This window comes from Macaca fascicularis, chromosome 17 (assembly GCF_037993035.2).
Source record: "Macaca fascicularis isolate 582-1 chromosome 17, T2T-MFA8v1.1".
NCBI classification, from domain to species: domain Eukaryota; kingdom Metazoa; phylum Chordata; class Mammalia; order Primates; family Cercopithecidae; genus Macaca; species Macaca fascicularis.
The window spans coordinates 91,370,171-91,392,500 of record NC_088391.1 but is presented as its reverse complement, the minus strand read 5'-3'; the positions used below and the strand labels follow the sequence as shown (position 1 = coordinate 91,392,500).

The following is a 22,330-nucleotide window of genomic DNA, read 5'->3' as shown; positions in this document are numbered from 1 at the left end:
AGCTTGCAGTGAGCTGAGATCCGGCCACTGCACTCCAGCCTGGGCGACAGAGCGAGACTCCGTCTCAAAAAAAAAAAAAAAAAAAGAAAGAAAGAAAGAAAATTAAACATAGACCCAGCACTCAATAAGAGAGGATTTATTTCTTCCCTTGTGTTGCACTGAGGTTACTTTGTAATCTGTATCACTAGTATCATAAGAGAGGCCTAAAACTGACAGAGGAAAGAGAGCTGGCGTCTGGGAGGCTGCCCCATTCCTAGTCTTCTAAGAACTCTGAGGAGGTCGGCTGGGCGCGGTGGCTCACGCCTGTAATCCCAGCACTTTGGGAGGCCACGGCAGGCGGATCACCTGAGGTCAGGAGTTTGAGACCATCCTGGCCAACATGGTGAAACCCCGTCTCTACTAAAAATACAAAAATTAGCCGGGCATGGTGGCAAGCGCCTATAATCCGCTACTTGGGAGGCTGAGGCGAGAGAATCGCTTGAACCTGGAAGGTGGTGGTTGCAGTGCGCTGAGATTCGGCCACTGCACTCCAGCCTGAGTGACAGAGCGAGACTCCGTCTCAAAAAAAAAAAAAAAAAAAAAGAATTCTGAGGTGGTGTCTGATGGGCAGGAGGGCACTGAGAAGTCCTCAGTGGGTTTCCCAAGGAGCAAGTCTGTTAATGACGGCAGCCTCCCTGGAGCGCAGCGCCATAATGTGCAGGTGTGCCGATGATAAAGGGGGCCCAGCCTCTGCCTGGCCCAAGTGCCCGCAAGCTAACAAGTAGGTGCATATGCCACAAAGACAATTTGCTGGAATAAGTGGCACTTTCACATCCACAAAGGCAAGGCCATTTACAATGAACTGTACAGAATGCACAAAATAGAACATGTGCATTCTATTTGATCCGGAGTCTCCATGACACATTATGACTATAATGAGTCATTTTTTTTTCTTTTTACTCAAGAAAAATATTACAGATCTTTGAAAGCCATGTACTCAATTATATAACAATACCAACATCTGTTAACAGTACAGGCTGTTTCTATTCTGTATCTCGAATTGTTTTATGTAATTACGAGTTTATAAGGTATTTGGTAAAAGGGTAAGAAAGTACCTTTTTAAAGTACTATATAATTTGGGGTACAATGAAGTGTTCTCTTAAAAATCTATAATTAGGACAGCATCAGCTTACAGAAAAGTACAGGAAATGTTATAAAAACACAATTATGTAAATAAGCACGGAGGTGAGGAAGTGTACCATTCCACAATGGCGCCACCCTCTTCTTCCTCCTCCTATCTGAAATGTTCTTTGCTCGTATCAAGTTGAAGTCATGCTGTCAGAATGAATGATCTTTGGGGAAAAAAGATGGGGAGCTCAGCCTTCCCATGTAAGTCCTCAGTCCCCCGCAAGTTGGAGCACCTGGGAAGTGTTCTAATGTGAGGGCCTTCAACAACAATCTTGCCTTTACAGGTTTTCTTAAATATTTTTACTGTTATGAATTCACTGAAGAAACTCAAAATTCAAAATGCCAAAATGCTGGCTTTATGGGACAGAAATTCAGAAACTAAAATAAAGTCAGAGTAAACAAAATTAGAGATGACTGATGCTGTGAGGTAGACTGTTGGCCAAGAAAACTGAAGCAGAAAACAACTGAAACCCCCACCGCCCACCCCCACCCCCGAAAGGTTCTGGACTGAAGTAGGAGAAATGAGCGCTGGTGTCGGGGTCGCCTAAGAATCTTACGGTTTACAGTTCTGACATATCCTAGACGCTGAGCCAAGGAGGACTGCCGGCGCCCTCATGCTGTGCTGTGTACAGAACACGATGCTGAAGGTAGCCAAGGCCTGGAGAGCCATGGGAGAAATTGGGAGACAGGGCGATGTGGCCCCCGTCCTGGCAGCAGCAGAGCATGAAAGCCCAAGTCTCTGAAGCCAACTGGCCTGAGTGTGACATCCCAACAAGATGGCACCTTCTGACCAAGTTACCTCAGACAAATGTCCTCTCTAAAATCACACTAATACAGGTCTTGAATAATTCTTTTGAGGATTAAATTTATGAAGATGTGCAGTGCACCTAGCAACTGCTGGACAGTAACTATTCACCAGGTATTTCCTGTCTCCTTTCCAAACATCTGTGGTTGTTCAGAATGAAAGAGTAGTGGATTTCTTTTTTGGCGGGGGTGGGCAGAGAACAGGGTACCACTCTGGCACCCAGGTTGGAGTGCAGTGGCGTGACCATGGCTCACTGCAGCCTCGACCTCCTGGGTACAAGTGATCCTCCCACCTCAGCCTCCCAAGTACCTGGGACTACAGGCAGACACCACCATGCCTGCTTAGTGTTTGAGTATGTTTTGTAGAGATGGGGTTTGCCACATTGCCTAGGCTGGTCTTGAACTCCTGGGCTCAAGGGATCCACCTGCCCCAGGTTCCCAGAGTGCTGGGATTACAGGCATGAGCCACTGCACCAGGCTGACACTGGTGGATTTTATTTTAAAATCGTGTATTGTAGGACGTCTCAGATTAACTTCTAATTGTTAGAGTTCTAGCTCTATGCTCTCCACGTTTGAGAGCAAATAGATTACATTCTTCAAACATCACATCTGGCTCTAAAATCAAAGAAACAAAGTTGATTTCGTGTTCAAAGAGGTTCCTGGGCACACAGCGAGGGACCCCACGGTTGTCTTTTCCTTAGTTAGCAGCACAGTGAATTAGAGAAACAGTTTGGTTCATTCATTCAAAAACCATTGATCGAGCATATCTGGGCAATGTTAAGAATACAAAATAAACAAGAAAAAATGGCTCCTGACCTAAATCCCATAATCTGGCCAAAGGGGAAAGACATTCATGAATGACACAATATAAACGTATTCAAGGATTACTAAGAATGTGATCAACATGAGGTGGGCTTTTTTATTTTAGCCCCTCTCTTACAGAAAATCTCCAGGGTGCGAGGCAGTAGAGTAGTGGTTTACTGTTTAGGATCTGGAGTCAGAATACTCTTCCACTTAGACGCTTGGGAAAGTTCGACTTTCCATGTCTCAGATTCCTTCTTTATGAACTGTGGATCATAATAGTATCTACCTCTGTGGAAAGTAAGTGAATTCTTTTTTTTTTTTTTTTTTTTTTTTTTTTGAGACAGAGTCTCGCTTTGTCACCCAGGCTGGAGTGCAGTGGCATGATCTCAGCTCACTGCAGCCTCCACCTCCTGGGTTCAAGTGATTCTCCTGCCTCAGCCTCCCGAGTAGTTGGGACTACAGGCGCGTGCCACCATGCCCAGCTGTTTTTTTGTATTTTTAGTAGAGATGGGGTTTCACCATGTTGGCCAGGATGGTCTCGATCTCTTGACCTCTTGATCTGCCCACCTCAGCCTCCCAAAGTGCTGGGATTACAGGCGTGAGCCACGGCGCCCGGCCAGTAAGTGAATTCTTGTATGAAGAAGTCTCAGAACACAGAGAGGTCAGTAAGTATTTAACAGCCATCATTACTACTGATTGTTGTCATTAAAACATGTCCACAGATGAACAAAATTCTTGGGCACAGTCACTGAGAAGACTCTGGAGGCTGTCTGGATGGGTCTAGAATTCAACACACAAGGATCTGAATTGCTTCCACGCCTGCCCACATGCTCTCAGGTGCACAACAGCCACGTACCTCAACTCTTCACTCTTCATGCTGATTCTCTGATCACCTTCCTAACCTAATAATTTGGCCTTCTATTCAATTCTCATATGAACATTCTCCTGACTTGGAACTTCGTCCTATCTATGGGATCTGACTATAATCATCTTTCCCCAGACTTTAAGACTATGTTTCTAATTTCTCATGGCAGAAGAATTCATATTTGAGGAACCTGAGATTTTATAAGAAAATGAAAATCAAGGGGCTGAGTGAAATTTCACAGCTCTTATAAAACCATGTATTTTATGGAGTTAAAAATAGTTATAGGCTTGTTGTAACAAGTCCAATGGTAAAGAGCTATATAAAACAACTTACTAATCCACGCTCTCACATCTAATCCCACTCCCCTTCAGTAACGTCAATTTTTATTGTATATCTTTTACTCACATGAATCTATCAAAATATAAACATATAATATATGTAAACTACAAATACATTTAGCCTGGATAAAATGAAACACTGAAGACTGCTTATTATTATTTTTGAGGACCTCACTCTGTCACTCAGGCTGGAGTGCAGTAATGTGATCACAGCTCACTGCAGCCTCAACCTCCTGGGCCCAAGTGATCCTCCCACCTCAGCCTCCCAAGTAGCTGAGACCATAGGCACATGCCACCACGCCCGGCTAAGTTTTAAAAAATTTTTTGTAGAAACAGGGTTTTGCCATGTTGCCCAGGCTGGTCTCGAACTACTAGGCTCAAGCAATCCACCCACCTCGGCCTCCCAAAGTGTTGGGATTACAGGCATGAGCCACTGTGCCCAGCCCACAGCTCATTTAAAGAGGGAGAAAATTAGGATCTTTTGCCATTCAACATCCTCTACTCACTGTAGACTTTTAAACACAGGATGTTTAATACAGAAAAAAATTTTATTATTACTTCTTTCTTTTTTTTTGAGATGGAGTTTCGCTCTTGTTGCCTAGGCTGAAGTGCAATGGCACGACCTTGGCTCACGGCAACCTCTGCCTCCTGGGTTCAAGCGATTCTCCTGCCTCAGCCTCCTGAGTAGCTGGGATTACAGGCATACGCCACCGCACCCAGCTAATTTTGTACTTTTAGTGGAGATGGGGTTTCTCCATGTTGGTCAGGCTGGTCTCAAACTCCTGACCTCAGGTGATTTGCCCACCTCAGCCTCCCAAAGTGTTGGGATTACAGGCGTGAGCCACTGTGCCCGGCCGGAAAGGACTTAGGTAAATTATTTTTCCTTGTGCCTGCTTAGCTAGCTTGTCTTAAGCATGCTGCTGTTCCAAGCTCTGTCAACACGCAGCCACTGCCCAGGCCAACTCGAGAATGTGGCAGAGTATCCTCCAGTGGCCCTGCCAGTCTCTCTCCCACGATCCAGCCTCCTCTGCACCCCAGGAGTCAGAAGGTCCAGCTGTAAATATAGCTTTAAGGCCCTGGGTCTGCGTTGGCCTCAGCTTCTACAGCCTTTCCCAACGCTGCACTGAAATTTCCTGTCCTCTGCCATCTGCTCGGCCTCCCTGTTCTTTTCTCAACTTTGTTTCCTCTTTTTCTAATTATCCACAACAGCGTGACTCGTTATCTGCATGTAACAGACAACTCTGCGTGGCTGCAGTGACTCCACTAGGATTGTCCCTGAATCCCTGTCCTTTACTCCTAAGAATCTACCTCATACCTACCATTCATACCAATCAACAGAAAGCTCTCTTAACTTTGTAAATTGTAACCACTCAGTCATTTTCAAGTCTAGAGGGCCAGAAATGCCAAAAGTTACTGCCAAAAGCTTTAGTCACAGAAATTAAGGTCGATTCTCTGTGGTCTAATTTGTAAATGATAGCTGTCTAATCAAAATGAAAAATGCCTACCTAACCCTCTTACCATTGCAGTTCAATAATGCTACACAGTAGCCCGTGAAATAAGACTAGGAGACATTTCCCCTGCATCTGTATAATCCAGAAACCAGGAATACTGAGTACCAGCCATTCTGTGCCACTCTGCTGTCCCCTTGGTTAAAAATATACAGTACACACAGCCAGGGTGAGGTGGGATGAGAGGGTCCCCGTTCAGCAGGGACATCTACCCTGACCTCCACCTTAGTGAAATCTGCCTGGATCAGGGGCTGGGCCTGTTTCACAGGTTTCGAAGGTAGATTTCCACTATACACTCATAATGCATCATTCTGAACGAGATGGATTCACTTTTTTCAAGCTCATTAAGATACTGACATACAAACCATCTTAGGAATTTACAGTAAGAAATAGGTTTGTAAAGGGAACTCACACACCTCCTAACTGTAGTGTGAGCACTAAATTATAGTCAGTGGTTCTTTGATAAATACAGAATCAGCAGAAGAGGCATTGGCAGAAGTGTTCTCACCAAGACAGCATAAGCAGCAGTTCTCAATCACAGAAGCATCAAAACTCGCCTGGAGGGCTAGTAAAAACACAGACTGCTACGCCCCCCACTTGAGTTTCCAGTTCAGGTTTGGCTTGGGGTCTGCATTTCCTTTTTTTTTTTTTTTTTTTTTTTTTTGAGACAGTCTCACTCTGTTGCCCAGGCTAGAGTGCAGTGGCACGATCTCGGCTCAACACAACCTCCGCCTCCCAGGTTCAAGCGATTTTCCTGCCTCAGTCTCCCAAGTAGCTGGGACTACAGGCACGCGTCACCATGCCTGGCTAGTTTTTTTGTATTTTTAGTAGAGACAGGATTTCACTATGTTGGCCAGGCTGGTCTCGAACTCCTGACCTTGTGATCCGCCCACCTTGGCCTCCCAAAGTACTGGGATTACAGGCATGAGCTGCCTTGCCTGGCCTGGGGTCTGCATTTCTAATGAGTTCCCAGGAGATGCTGAAGCTGCTGGTCTGAGGACCACATTGTGGGTGAACAGAAGGCCTTCTCCACTATGGAATGGCCTTTCCCAGGGAATTTAGCTCATGTCCATGAGAAGCCTTTCTTCTCCTAGACTCAGCTGACAATGCGCTGCTAGAGAAGGCTTTTCTGATAGTAGACAATGGAGACTCAGAAGGGTGAGCGGGTGGGAGGAGGATGGACGATGAGAAATTACTCCATGGATACAATGTACATTACTCAAGTGATGGATACCTAAAACCCTTGACTTCCTCTCTATGCAATCTATGCATGTCACAAATTTACACTTGTACCTCACAAGTTTATACAGATAAAATGATTTTTTTTTTTTTTTTTGAGACGGAGTCTCGCTCTGTCGCCCAGGCTGGGGTGCAGTGGCCAGATCTCGGCTCACTGCAAGCTCCGCCTCCCGGGTTCCCGCCATTCTCCTGCCTCAGCCTCCCGAGTAGCTGGGACTACAGGTGCCCGTCACCTCACCCGGCTAGTTTTTTTTGTATTTTTTAGTAGAGACGGGGTTTCACCGTGTTAGCCAGGATGGTCTCGATCTCCTGACCTCGTGATCCGCCCGTCTCGGCCTCCCAAAGTGCTGGGATTACAGGCTTGAGCCACCGTGCCCGGCCTAAAATGATTTTTAAAAGTATGTTTGGCCGGGCGCGGTGGCTCACGCCTGTAATCCCAGCACTTTGGGAGGCCGAGACGGGCGGATCACGAGGTCAGGAGATCGAGACCATCCTGGCTAACACGGTGAAACCCCGTCTCTACTAAAAAATACAAAAAAAACTAGCCGGGTGAGGTGACGGGCACCTGTAGTCCCAGCTACTCGGGAGGCTGAGGCAGGAGAATGGCGGGAACCCGGGAGGCGGAGCTTGCAGTGATCCGAGATCTGGCCACTGCACCCCAGCCTGGGAGACAGAGCGAGACTCCGTCTCAAAAAAAAAAAAAAAAAAAAAGGATGTTTGACTCGATCTAGGTAGAAAAATACCTGAGTGACACTTTTTTTTTTTTTTTTTTTTTGAGAGTCTCACCCTGTTGCCCAGGCTGGAATGCGGTGGCACGATCTTGGTGATCTTGGCTCACTGCAACCTCCGCCTCCCAGGTTCAAGCAATTCTCCTGCGTCAGCCTCCCGAGTAGCTGGGATTACAGGCACCCACCACCACACCTGGCTAATTTTTGTATTTTTAGTAGAAATGGGGTTTCACCATATTGGCCAGGCTGGTCTCAAACTCCTGACCTTGTGATCCAGCCACCTCGGCCTCCCAAAGTGCTGGGATTACAGGCGTGAGCCACCGCACCAGGCTAAAGATACATAGTTTAAGTATCTTTTGCATATATTCAGTCTTGCTTATTTGATGTCTCAAGGTTTGGGGAGTGTTTTGGTGCCTACAGTTACTACCCCATTAATTTTTCTTTGGCCTCAATGTGGCTGACCCCAAATTGGATCAAATACATTCTTAGAAGGGTGAGATTAGGAAAGGAACTCATTAATATAGACTGAAGGCCTCTCTAGCTGTAAGTAACCTTAACATTCTGAGACTGGAGAAGCCACTGTGCTCAGTATCTTCTGGGAGAGAGGCTTTCTTTAAATGTTTACAGATTTCAGATGAGCTGAAACCAGCCTTAACTGCTCTATATTTGGGCAACTGGGGACTGTTCCTTTGATCTTTTGGTTTATTAAAAACTATGGGGAAGCTAAAAAGTCTTAGAAAATTTAGCAAGGTAACTTTAAATGGAATGCACATGTTATTACATGAACTAATTAAGTATACATTCCTTGAAAAGAAGCTTTAATATTAAAAATATATATAAATATATCCTTAAGGAGAGTTCTGGTCTCAACAAATAACAACAAAATATAAGCACCAGATCACTACTGCCCTTGGTCTGGTGTCTGCAAGAGGAAATCACACACTGAAGAGCTGGACTTTCAACCATACTACAATCTTACCAGAACGTGGAGAGCCTGGTGACTCCATCCATTCTAACACTGATCACCTCAGTCTGAAGACAGGCTCAGGAGAAAATGGACTGAGCCAGAACTGTTTAGCTTTTTTCCTGGGTGACGAGATTCCATTCTTGCCTAATTTCTCACTTCAGTTAGATTCAGAGGTAGAATAATCTAAAGACAGATCCCAAATACTGTCTCTCTCATCTTTAAAAAAAAAAAAAAAAAAATGAATCTGTTATTCCTTCTCCCCAAATGACAGAAGCATGATTTAATTGTATTTGCCTTCAAAACTCTGTGGCCGATAAAATACTAGCACCTCCAAAAAAAAGTCTCAAGCAACCTGTGAATTAGAAACACAAGAAATATTTTTTCCTTTGCTTCTGTTATTTTGAAAACTGTGAAAGAAAAAAACCTTTTTAAAATGTCAAATATACTTGTCTTGTTTACATTCGGATGTACGAGAAAGTTCACTGAGGAGTTGGTCTTATTTTTGTCACTAGACATAACGGGACAAATGTGCTTCTGCAACAGAGGTGCGGATGCAGCAGGCAGCAGTCTATCCCAGAAGCTCTGGAAAGAAACACTCTGTATCCCAAGGAGGCAGGATATGAAAGGCTGGAACCACTTTACTAAGATACTACTTGTCCCAACATAAAAGTCTGTCCTGAGGCATCCTGCTACAGTCTTGCCTGTTACTCTGCGGATTAAAGGAGGTTCACTAGAGCCACGTGGGCTAGAACGAGTGAGGCCTGGACCAGAAGAAAATAATTGGAAGAGTTTCTCTGTCAAACATTAAAAGTCATCAACATCAGAATCACAAATATTTCACTAATCTCTTACATCCTGTGAATGAGCAGATAAACCATTTATTTTCTTTTTTTTTTTTTTTTTTTTTTTTGAGACGGAGTCTCGCTTTGTCACCCAGGCTGGAGTGCAGTGGCACCATCTCGGCTCACTGCAAGCTCCGCCTCCCGGGTTCCTGCCATTCTCCCACCTCAGCCTCCAAGTAGCTGGGACTACAGGCACGCACCACCACGCCCGGCTAATTTTTTGTATTTTTAGTAGAGACGGGGTTTCACCGTGTTAGCCAGGATGGTCTCGACCTCCTGACCTCGTGATCCGCCCGCCTCGGCCTCCCAAAGTGCTGGGATTACAGGCTTGAGCCACCGCGCCCGGCTAGATAAACCATTTCAAACACCTGAATGGAACAATGACTATCTTCCAGGATACAAAACTGTCTCGTAGTTTCACCAGTTATGTGAACACGGATGCTGACAAAGGAGAAATCTTATTTTTCAAGCGTCTTTTGGGAACAGCAAAGGCTATGAATATTTTAGAACTAGTGAAAGAGTGCTATGCTGAGCAATGGAAACAAACTCCTCGTGTTCCATGTATTGACTGCAGCCCACAGTTTTGTGGCTTGGTGAAAAGCTTTCACTTGTCACAACTCATGGTTTTCTACGATAACATGAATTGACATCAATGATTTTGCTTGCAATGCTGGTGGAAGTCTTGTCTTCCACTGCCAAGTTCTCAGAACCAGAGAACTGAATCAACGCCTTGTTAAAAGGTTTTGACAAGGTATAGCGGCAGAATACAAAATTTCTCTCTACTATAAACAAGTATGCTAACATAACAGAGATGAATCATTAAACTGTCCCCACCCCAGGAAATATCACTCCGAAACAGTTCAATAGGGAGGAGTTATTTTAAGCATAAAGAACATGGTTGGTAGTGGAATAAACCTACAAAGACCAGACACATGCTCCAGTGTGGATGAACCTCAGAAGTGTCATGCTGAGTGGAAGAAGTCACACATGAACAGTAGACTAGGGGTTGCCAGGGGGAGGTGGGGGAAAATAGGGAGTGATCACTTAATGGAAATGAGGTTTCTTTTTGGGGTGATGAATCATCTTGGAACTGGATAGAGATGATGGTTGTATAGCGTTGTGAATGTTAATAAATGCACTGAATTGTATTTTTAACTTAGCTAATGGTTAATTGTGTTATGTGAATTTTGACTCAAGAAACAAGAAAATCTATTTGGCCATATGAATTTGTAAAGCTTTCATGTGCAGGCTCGTTAGTCACTAACATGGGTGTGTTTCCAATTGATGTGTGGCTTTCCTCTTTCTCTCTCTCGTTTTTGGTATGTCTTCTCCAGTAGACAGTACTAACCTCCATGAGAGAGCATTATAGTATCGGGTACATAGAAGACATTCAATATTTGTGAATGAAAAAAAAAATTTATTTTATTATTATTTTTTTTGCTAACCTACCCATCTCCAGACAAAAAGAGAGGCAACTGGCGATAACTATGACAACTTGAAAGTTGGGCTGCATGTGGTGGCTCATGCCTGTAATCTCAGCACTTTGGGAGGCTGAGGTGAGAGGATTACTTTGAGGCCAGAAGTTCGAGACCAGCCTGGGCAATACAGCAAGACCTTGTCTCTACCAAAAAAAAGGTTAGCCAGGCATAGTGGCACATATCTGTAATCTTAGCTACTCATGAGGCTGAGGCAGGAGGATCAATTGAGCCTAGTAGTTCGAAGTTTACAGTGAGTTATGATCCTGCCATTGCACTCCAGCCTCGGTGACAGAGTGCAACCCTGTGTCTTAAAAAAAAAAAAAAGTAAAAAAAGAAGGAAAAACTTCCAATGCTGAAGAATGTGATCCTTCAGGCTAAAATCAAGAGCGCACAAATCTGGCAATTTCTCTGGAAATTTACCAGGTCTTGGAAACCTCACTAAATTCTTTCGAACATTTATTTTTGCCTAGACATCACTGAAATTTAGACCTCAGTTCATAATCCTTTTCTTGCTGACAGCATCACTAATGGTCACCTGCAAGGATGACCTCACTGGTAGAACAGAGGAAATGACTTGGCATGAATTTAATTTGAAGACTCTTGCAGAATTACAGCAGTTTCTTGACAGGAGCCTGGTAAAGTCCTGGCAGCTCTGATAGTATCTGCTACCCCAAGCCTTGGTAAGTCAGAACTTACTGCCACTAAAATTAAAAAAAAAAAAAAAAAAATTAAATTGGCTGGGTGTCAAAGAGGCTACACTGCTTTACCATTCCACAATTTACACTTCTCATTCAAGCCAAAGAATGGTAGGCATCTCAGATGCATACTTCAAAGCCAAATTCGCTGACTTTTTAGGTTTATTTGCACAATTTGTTCATATTTTCATTTTTCACTAATTTTCACCCTCAAAAAAGTGAGAGAAAAAGAAGTGACAATTTTTTGCAAAGATGATTTTTATTTTCTAAGAGAAGGAAACCAATTTCCAGTGCAATCAAATTAACATGCGTCCTGTGATGAAACTTCTTTGACTATAATCTTCCCCCCAATTCTCTGCTATTTTTAGCTCCATGTTAATTAGGGGAGAGAGAACTATGGAATTAAAAGACAAAAGAGACTTTAGAGCTTTTGAGGGACAAGGAGCACAGCCTCTGCTTCCAGCCTCCCGTGAGAACAAGTGCTCTTGCACTGCCATGGTGGGATTCTGTGACATCTTCCGAACTCCATCCTAGAACTCAAGCTGCCAGCCACTGTAGCACCCTGAACACACTGTGCAGTTTCATGGCTCCATGGCTGTGTTCATGGTATCATGTCCTTCTAAAATACCCTCCCCATTTTCCTTTGCTTGTCTGACTCATAGTCATTCCTTAAGTCACAGTTGAGGTGTCATCAACTCCAGAAGCCTTCCCTGAGCTCTAGGTTGGGTGACATCTACTTACTGGCTCCCAAGGCACCTGGCTGTCTAACACTCACCGTATTATGTTGAAATTATCAGCTTAACTGTCTATTTCCTTTACCAGATAAACGGAAAAAGGAAAGTAGTAACTTTAGAGTGGAGAAAGGGACAACGACCACCTGAACCAAATGATCAAAGTGATGCCATTCACAGTGGGACAAAGAGAAACATGAACATGCGCCTCCCAAAAGGGGGCAACAAGGACAACGCAGCAGCACTACCATTACGTTTCTGCCAAAACTGAGTAACAACCTGACTATGAGGAAACACCAAATGAACGCAAATTGAGCCATCTGACAAAATAAATGGCCTGTCTTCAAAAATGTCAAGATCATGGAAGCCAAACAATGACGGAGGAACGATTCCAGATTCAAGAGACCAATAGGACAGGAAAAGTCAACGCGATAGTGTGATTCTGAGCAGATCCTGGGCCAGAAAATAACACTTTTTTTCCTTTGGCTTTAAAGCCAGTATTTTTTACAGTGAGCAAACTGGCAACAATTTGAAAACATTTTAAAGAGTAGGAAAACTGGCAAAATTTGAAAGGTTTGTAGATTAGACAACAGTGCTGTTTCAATGTTGGTTTCCCAATTGTGGTAACAGTACTGCATTGCAGTTACATAAGGGAGTGTTGTCCTGTGTCGATGAAATACACGCTTAAGTATTGTTAGCAATTTGCTGAAATGGTTCAGAAGATACCAATTATTTACATATATAGATGGTGGGGGTGGGGAGAGAGAGGGAGAGAGAAGGAGAGAATACACAATAAATAGCCCTGATAAAACGTTAACATTTGGGGACTCTGGGTGAAATGACCTGGACATTCTTTGTATTACTGTTTTTCAACTTTTCGCCAAGTCTGAAGTTATTTCAAAATAAGTTTAAAAAATTAAAAAGTATGAACATCTAAAATAAGTTTTCCTTTTAGATGAGAAAAAAATAAGTGTGGGATTAAAAGCGTGTAGGCTATGTTCAGGGTAGTGAGAAAATCTGCAGTAATTACTTTGAAAGTGAAGTCAGTGGTTACAAAGAGTGCTAATTGGAAGTTGGCATAATTCCAGGGTGCTGACACTATCTCCCAAATTAACCCAACAAACTGGACAGCAGAACAGGAAAAGGTATTTTCTTTATTGGGTAGTCATAAATGAGAAGCAAGAACATTCCAAATAATGCTGAGCTACTTTACAAATAAGGATTTTTCTCACAAGCTTTACAAACTTAAAAAAAAAAAAAAAAAGCTGCCCTAAAGGCAACCATCCTACAAATAACTACAAGTTAACAAAAATAGAAGGGACACCGTAGTCCCCTGGGCTCACCATCAGCAGCAATCTCGTCTCTCCAGTGCTGGCCATTTCAGAGAGGTGGCATTTTCCATGACGAGCAGAAATTAACTAGACTAGCTACAGGGACTACGAGACGTTACAAAGTGTGCAATTACTCGGGAACATGCACCTGTAGAGGAAAATCGTAGAACCAGGTATGCGGTGGTAATGTGGACAAGTTTCCCAATGGCAGCCGAAAGCCTGGATTAATCTTTGTTTTGGAGTTGTCCTGTGTTGGGTAGGATGGTTAGCGGGGTTTCGGGCTTCCACACACTAGATGCCATAGCACTCCCTCCCAGCTGTGACAACCAAATATGTCTCCAGACATCACCGAATAGCCCCTGGGGTACAAAACTGCCCCAGTTGAGAACCGCGGTTCTAAGGTCCCTCCTACCAACAAATTTCTCTGAGTCTGTGTTGAGTAAATGAAATGCTACGGAATTTCAGAGGGAGAACTAAGGCAGTCAGAGGAGGATTTAGGGAGCAGGGAGGATTTGAGATGAATCTTGGGGTAAAATAAATCAAATAGGGGTAGAGGAAATGGTGAGCTTTCCAGAAGTAGGGATGGCACAATTTAAGGAGTGTACACAGGAAAGAACAGACCGCCACAGAACTGTCAGGAAGCCAGCCAGCCGGGCAGAGTCTTCACTAGTAGATAAGGCGAGAGGTACTTGTCATGTAATGTGTTGAAGGAATTACAAAGATTTTTTTTTTTTTTTTTTTTTTTAAAGACAGAGTTTTGCTCTTGTTGCCCAGGCTGGAGTGCAATGGTGCAATCTTGGCTCACCGCAACCTCCACCTGCCGGGTTCAACCCATTCTCCTGCCTCAGCCTCCCGAGTAGCTGAGATTACAGGCATGCGCCACCACGCCCAGCTGATTTTGTATTTTTAGTAGAGGCAGGGTTTCTCCATGTTGGTCAGGGTGGTCTCGAGCTCCTGACCTCAGGTGGTCTGCCTGCCTCGGCCTCCCAAAGTGCTGGGATTATAGACGTGAGCCACCGTACCTGGCCGGAATTTCAAATCTAAAGTCAAGACTGCTTAGGCTGGCATCCTGACCTAGCCATGGCATCCAAAGGTTAATGCTAAGTGCAGTCCCGCAAGGGACAATGTTCTTGTTAGACAACAACGCACATCATCTACTACTCCATTAAACAAACAATGGCTTAAGAGATGAGAAATTGGTCAATGTTTGCCTTTTATTTATTTATTTATTTAGACAGAGCTCTGTCACTAGGCTGGATTACAGTGGCATGATCTCGGCTCACTGCAATCTCCACCTCCCGGGTTCAAGCTCTTCTCCCACCTCAGCCTCCTGAGTAGCTGAGATTACAGGTGTGCACCACCACACCCAGCTAATTTTTGTATTTTTAGTATAGACGGAGTTTCACCATGTTGGCCATGATGGTCTCCATCTCCTGACCTCGTGATCTGCCCACCTCAGCCTCCCAAAGTGCTGAGTTTACAGGTGTGAGCCACCATGCCCGGTCAAATGTTTGCTTCTTATATGCCACTCCTCTCTATGTCTGAATGAAAAAGATCCAATTTTAAAGTGTACTTTAAAGAGAAGCTGAAAGCAAGCAAGTTGGGAGGGAGGGAGGTGGAGAACAGTGTTCACTGGGCATGGACTGAAACACATCATGTTTTGTGAAAGATGGTAGAGTGCTGACTTCCTGCTATATTCATGCAACACTCACAGGCCAGGAAGGCTGGAATTTGCAAGCATGTAGATGACCAAGACTTCAGTCTTTTGACTAATTCTATATTTTCCCAGTTTGGACCACAAGACTCGGGGGGGGGGGGGTTTTCCAAGAACTGGCCAGCATTCAGGAAGAATCAGGTCACCCAGACTTGAAGGATGGTGAATGTGAGGATTTTACTGAGTGATGGAGGTGGCTCTCGGTGAGACAGATGGGGAGCTGGAAAGGGGATGGAGTGGGAAGATCATCTTTCCCCTGGAGTTTGGCGGTCCCACAGCTGATCTCTCCTACCCTCCCCAGCAGAACTCCTCTCAATGTTCAGGCGCACCTTTTCTTTTCTCCTCCTCTGCTGCACTGCTCTGCCACTCTTCTGCTTGTGGAGCCTGGGGTTTGGGGTTTATATGGATACAGGATAGGGGGCCGTGGTGGGCCAAAAGGCAACATTTGGGCACAAAAACGGGAATGCCTGTTCCCATTTAGGGCCATGGGTTTCCAGGCTTGAGGGTGGGGCCTTTGCTGGGGAACCACCCTCTTCTACCCAGTATTTCCCTGTCTCCTGTCCGTATCAAGGTGCCAGGGGCAACCCTGTGGCCAATTCATTAGTCAACAGCATGAGTCTGCAAACACCCTTCTGCAGTTCCCACTGTCTCTTGCTGCTTAGAGAGATGACAGTCAGGCGGGCGCGGTGGCTCATGCCTGTAATCCCAGCACTTCGGGAGGCCACGGCGGACGGATCACAAGGTCAGGAGATCAAAACCATCCTGGCTAACACTGTGAAACCCCGTCTCTACTAAAAATACAAAAAATTAGCCGGGCGTGGTGGGCACCCGTAGTCCCAGCTACTCAGGAGGCTGGGGCAGGAGAATGGTGTGAGCCTGGGAGGCGGAGCTTGCAGTGAGCCGAGATCACACCACTGCACTCCAGCCTGGGCGACAAAGCAAGACTCCATCTCAAAAAAAAAAAAAAAAAAAAAAAAAAAAGAGATGAGAGTCCATCTAAGCAGCCCCTGTGGGGCTGGGACTAAGGCTTCTTGTGAAAGTCATACTGAACCACCTCCTCTCCGAGTAGGTGAACCTTTTCTAAGTGATCCTTTGCCTACATTCCAAAAGAACTTCTGAAATGGGACCCCTGATTGAACTTTGCCCAGGTGCTTTATGGATTATAATTCGGCATCATTAGAGTCATCCAATGTTTCCACTTGATCTTTCAGGGAGGCCCAGAAGCCACTTGATTCTCATTTAACTCATATTCATTAAGATATTTTTATTTTAAAAAATAGAGGAAAAAAAAGGGACCAAAATATTTACATGTATTGGAGATTTAAAATAAAAGCGTTACAAATCCAAAAGAGCTTGTGCAAACCGCGAGCTTTCTTTTTTTTTTCTTTTTTTTTGAGACGGAGTCTTGCTCTGTTGCCCAGGCTGGACTGCAGTGGCCGGATCTCAGCTCACTGCAAGCTCCGCCTCCCGGGTTTACGCCATTCTCCTGCCTCAGCCTCCAGTGCAGCTGGCACTACAGGCGCCCGCCACCTCGCCCGGCTAGATTTTTTTGTATTTTTTAGTAGAGACGGGGTTTCACCGTGTTAGACAGGATGGTCTCGATCTCCTGACCTCGTGATCCACCCGTCTCGGCCTCCCAAAGTGCTGGGATTACAGGCTTGAGCCACCGCGGCCGGCCAAACCGCGAGCTTTCAATCCCAGGCCTCCCGCTGAGCCAGCCACCAAGCTGCAGCACCTTCTGCCAAGCTCCTCACAGTCAATCCAGAAGCTTTCTCCAGGGCTAAGAAAAAGTTATTAAGATTGCACTGCCTTGGCCATTATTTCACAACCGAGTTAACCTCTATCCCAAGGGCAACGTTTTGCAGCTGTTTGCAGTGAGTCAGTACTTTCTTTCTATTCTTTTCCTTTTTTTCTATTTTCTTCTTTTTTGGTAAATTACCCTTTCCATTTTTGCCTGTGACTAGGGGCGTACGAACAAAGTTTAGGTCTGCTTCTTGCTGTTCTGAATAGCTGTCTGCTTTTTAAAAGGCAGAAATGAAAACAGCAGTCACGTGACGTTCTTTCAAATTAAAGTTACACAATGACACAAAGCTGAGGCGCGTACACACACAAAATACGCAGCGATGCTACTTCCCGCCATTGAAAACACCACTTTTCAGATGACACTTAATGGTTCTGTTTATTATATAATTCCATCTCATAACATACATTTCCTTCCCTGAGAATGAACAATACTTGCTTTTAAAAAAATCCTTGTACAGTCTGCACTAAGCACACAAACCAATCACATGAGTGACTATTTCTTACAACGTTTGAAATTGCGGAGACCAGGAGGTCTTAAAGCAGGGTCCCCTGACCAGCAGCAGCAGCAGCATTATTCAGGAACTTCTTATAAATACAAATTGTCAGGCCCCATCCCAGACCTAGGGCACCAGGAATTCAAGGGTGGAGCCCAGAAGTCTGTGGTCAAACAAGCTCAGCAGGTGATTCTGAAGCTCACTGGAGTTGTAGTGGGTAAGAGCGTTCTGGGCCCTGAGCACCTGGCCTCGGTCATTTGAAACCACCCTGAGTGCCCTCAGTGCCTCACTTCTTCACCTTGTAAAACTGAGAGAATGACAGTAACACCCCACAGGACTGTCTTGAAGAGTCCATTAGGTAATCCAACACTGTCCAAACGTTGACAGTGCTTGCCTGTGGCTGGCCAGGGAGCAGGGATTGGCCGCAAACAGGCAGAAAGGAAGTTTAGGGGTGATGGAAATGCGCTAAAACTGGAATGTGGTGATGGCTGCACAACTCAGTTTACGAGAACTCATTGAATTGTAGCTCAAGAGGTGAATGTTATCTGTAAAGTATACCTTAACAAAACTGTTCACAAAATACTAAAAATGTTTAGAAAAGTGCCTTGCTCATAGTAATCAGATGTTGGCTCTGGTCATCTAAGCCATTTGAACAGATTTATCTAATTGTGCATGTTCTTCTACAAAGGAACTAATCTCCCTCCAAAGTGTGAGGGTCTTGTTCACCTTGATGTAGGAATGGGATCTATGCTGTGACCTGTTACTGATCCAAAACATAAATCAGACCTACGGTGACCATTTTCATGACGAAGACTTTACAGAGGGAAAAATGATATTCCTTGGAGTATAGTAATATGCCAAAGGCAAACTGAAATAGAACCAACCCAGTGATACTACTCCAGAGATAACATGCATTTAAAACACATTGAATGTGTATATTTGCTCTAATTTATAATAGCTGGTTTCATTATTGCCATCTCATTCATTTCAATAAGCAATGACTCACCATCAACTGTGCTGACCAGGATACAGGTAACAGAAGCAATGCAAGACAGACTGTGGAAACAGGCAGAGGTGGCCATGGATACAGCCTTAGAAAACAACCCCATTTCAGTGCCAGAACCACACCATGCGCTATTTAATAACACTTACTGATTCTGTTGACAACTGACAATGCTGAACCCTGAGCCCTGTGCTCCTACAACACAGAAAGTTACAGAATCTCCCTCCTCTTTCCTAACCCAGGAAATAGCTGGAGGCAAAGCCACCTTCCCCATAGACTTCCACTCTTCTTCATGAACCCCGTTAATTCTTGGACCACTCCCTTGTTCACCTGTATTTATAAAACCCTAGTTCTTCCTCTTCTCTGAGACATTTCTCATTAATAAACATTACCCCTACTGCAGTAGCCTAGGTAAAATTATCTTAATTGTCTGGTACATTTCGTTTTTTGACACAATAAATATAAGTTTAGCCGGCCATTCCATCACTTTCAGTTAACAATGTTATTTGCAACACCTGACATTTTACAATATTTTAGAATACATACATATGTGCACACACACATACACACACCTATATTAGCTGTTCAATTGCATGTATTCATGCTAGAGTAGAAAAAGGAAATTAAAGTCGATTTGCACATACAACTACCTATGACTAATCATCTATGTCAGAGGTGAGCCAGCTTATTTCTACAATGGGCTAGATGGCAATCTTTTTTTTCTTTTTTTTTTTTTTCTTTTTTTTTTTTTTTTTTTTTTACCTGTTTTGCATGTCACACTGTCAGTTCTGTATGTCACACTGTCAGTTCTGTTTCAGTCATGTGAAAGCAGCCACTGACAGTACATACAGGAATGAGCAAAGCTGTGTTCCGATAAAACTTTCTTCTCTTTTTTTTTTTTTCCTTTTTTTTTGAGACGGGAGTCTCGCTTTGTCACCCAGGCTGGGGTGCAGTGGCACAATCTCAGCTCACTGCAAGCTCCACCTCCCAGGTTCACGCCATTCTCCTGCCTCAGCCTCCCAAGTAGCTGGGACTACAGGCACCCACCACCACGCCTGGCAAATTTTTTGTGTGTTTTTAGTAGAGACGGGGTTTCGCCGTGTGAGCCAGGATGGTCTCAATCTCCTGACCTCGTGATCCGTCTGCCTTGGCCTTGCAAAGTGCTGGGATTTACAGGCGTGAGCCACTGTGCCCGGCCTGTCTTATGTATTTTTTAAATGCTTTTAGGAAACACAGTAATCTGTGAGTTGACATTTTGAAAAAAATTGCAAAAATATTGCATATTAGCATTTTAAAGTTGGTGGAGGCTGGGCACGGTGGCTTATGCCTGTAATCCCACCGCTTTGGAGGCTGAGACTGGAGGATGGCATGAGCTCAGGAGTTTGAGACCAGCCTGGGCAACATAGTGGGATCCCGTATCTACAAGTTGTTGTTTTTGTTTGTTTTAATTAGCCAGTGTGGTGGTACATACCTATAATCCAGCTACTCAGGAGGCTAAGGCAGGAGGATCACTGGAGCCCAGGAGTTTCAGCCTGCAGTGAGCTAGGATTGCACCACTGCACTTCAATCTGGGCAGCAGAGCAAGGCCCTGCGCCTCACAGATAAAGTTAGTGGAAAGTGCTGTAGTGAACTTTTCCCAGTTTCCCCCCGATCTGTTTTACCATGGGCCACTCCCTTACCCCTGCTTTTATTTTTTTCACATTAGCTATTAACATGCCCTGAAAATAATGTTCCTTAGAATTCCCTCAGGAAGCACCACTCTAGATCAGGTCTGCAAACTGCACCCCACCAACTGTTTTTGAACATAAAGTTTGCACTCCGGCCTGGGTGACAGAGGGAGACCCTGTCTCAAAAAATAAATTAATTAAAAGGTCCAAACACAGCATTTCCTGTGGTATCCCACAAAATGAGCTCTGGGAAAGCCTACTTAGTACATGCCCAAAGAAAACAAGGACTCAGTGGTCAAATTTCGTTGGAGAAATGCTGCATTCTATATCCATCTTGGAGACTCAAAACAGACATCCACGTGGTAAAGGCATCTCTTAGTAAAGACTTAGAGACGTCCTGAAATAAAAAACATTAATTTAACCCAGCATTTCCCAAACTTACTTTAAACATCACACCACACACACAATCAGCTAACTGAAATTCTTAGAATTCTATGTAAATTCAGAGTCAATAAAGTCTTAAAGTCAGAAACTTGGTTAACACATCATTCAGTGATTTGAAGTTTTTCCTGGTTTTTCTGAGTTAAAAAAAAAATTCATGGTGTGATACTTTCAGATGTCAGAAATCTGGAGTGTTGCTATTAAAGAAATGCGGGCTCCCCCTTCAAGCACCTTAGTAATAACACTGCTTAAGTTCAGAACCTCTGCCCTGAATTTGTTCTATTACACAGGTAACAATGATTGAGTTGACTGAGTTGTCAGTAATACTGCTGAGGCCTCTATGTCTTACTGTCATTGTTTTTCTTCCTCAATAATCAACATTTTTCATTTCAGTTACTTTTAATTAGCACAACTCCTTTACCTTGATGTATTTTTCAAATATATTGCTGAATATACAAGGGATATGCTCATTATAAAATATCAGACGCTAACAGAAGAGCATGAAGAGAATTCTGCTCAAGTTCGGCAACTATTACTATTCCTGGATTAAGCCTTTCATGTTTGTGGGGACTTCGTGTTTTTGAAACAGAGTCTCTCTGCTCTGTCGCCCAAGCTGGAGTGCAGTGGCACAATCACAGCTCACTGCAGCCTTGACTTCCTGGGCTCAAGCGATCCTGCCACCACAGCCTCTTGAGTAGCTGGGATCGTGGGCATGTATCATCACACCTGGCTTATTGTTTTTTTCTGAATGTTTTTGCAGAGATGAGGTCTCACTAGGTTGCCCAGTCTAGTCTCAAACTCCTGGGCTCAAGTGATCCTCCTGCCTCGGCCTCCCAAAGTGCTGGGATTATAGGCATAAGCCACTGCACCCAGCCTCAACTTTGTGTTTGTAAAACAAAACAATATCCTACACAGGCCATTTTAACTTTATTTTTTCATGTTACAATATAGTTCATATTGCATCTTTCCATGTGAACTATGAACAATATGAACTATATTGTATAGTATAACTTTTTGTATAGTTATACTATACAATATAGTTAGTTATACTATACAATATAGTTCATATTGCATCTGATCACTGTTTTAACGGCTGCGTATGAATGTTCTCCCATATGGAACAACAAAACTTCTTTAATCAAACTCCTACTGATGGCCAGTCAGGTAGGTTCTAATTATTTTGTGTATACAAAGGACATGGTGGTGACTGTCACTGACATAAATCTTTGGAAACGTATCCAGTTGGTTCCCACGGTGGACCTGGGTCTCAGTACTTCTCCTGCAGGAGTCATCCTAGGTGGCAGTATTCAGAGCGTCATCTAAACTCTGCCTCCCATCTCTGGGATTGGCTGAGACTGAAGAACATCAGCCCTCAGATTACCCAGGGATCCATCGAACACGTAGGTGAGAAAAGATGAGATGGGCCAGCCAGAGTCCTTCCTTCAGGAATGACAGAGAATGAGGCAGTTTTCAGGCAGACGGCGGTTTAGAGAATGGCTCGTGACACTATGACAGGTTCCGACCGGCCATATGCGGAAACTGTGGATGGTAGTGGGAATGAAAGCCCCAGTGGGCAGAGGCTGAGTCCTGTGTTAGGGGGAGCTCAGGCAGGCTAATGGGACTGCACTAGGATGAGTAAGACCTGGGAGCTGCTGTCTATGACGCTAAGGCCTCATAGCTTTTGTTCTTAAGGAACCCTGGTTTAAGCCCC

The 22,330-nt window shown here is 44.2% G+C and overlaps 1 protein-coding gene across 3 annotated transcripts in view; it reads right to left on the bottom strand.

Moving 5' to 3' along the window:
• The window catches only part of PCCA (propionyl-CoA carboxylase subunit alpha), a 436,745-nt gene that overhangs the window by 22,744 nt on the left and 391,671 nt on the right, over positions 1-22,330 (bottom strand). Inside the window, exon 22 of one of the 3 annotated variants that reach the window (XM_065533441.2) lies at positions 17,780-17,812. The exons of the other annotated variants lie outside the window; for them this stretch is intronic. Coding sequence (XP_065389513.1) covers positions 17,795-17,812 — 18 coding nt within the window. The 3' untranslated portion in view covers positions 17,780-17,794. Of the gene's footprint in view, positions 1-17,779; positions 17,813-22,330 lie in introns of those variants that run through there. 3 annotated transcript variants of the gene reach the window in all.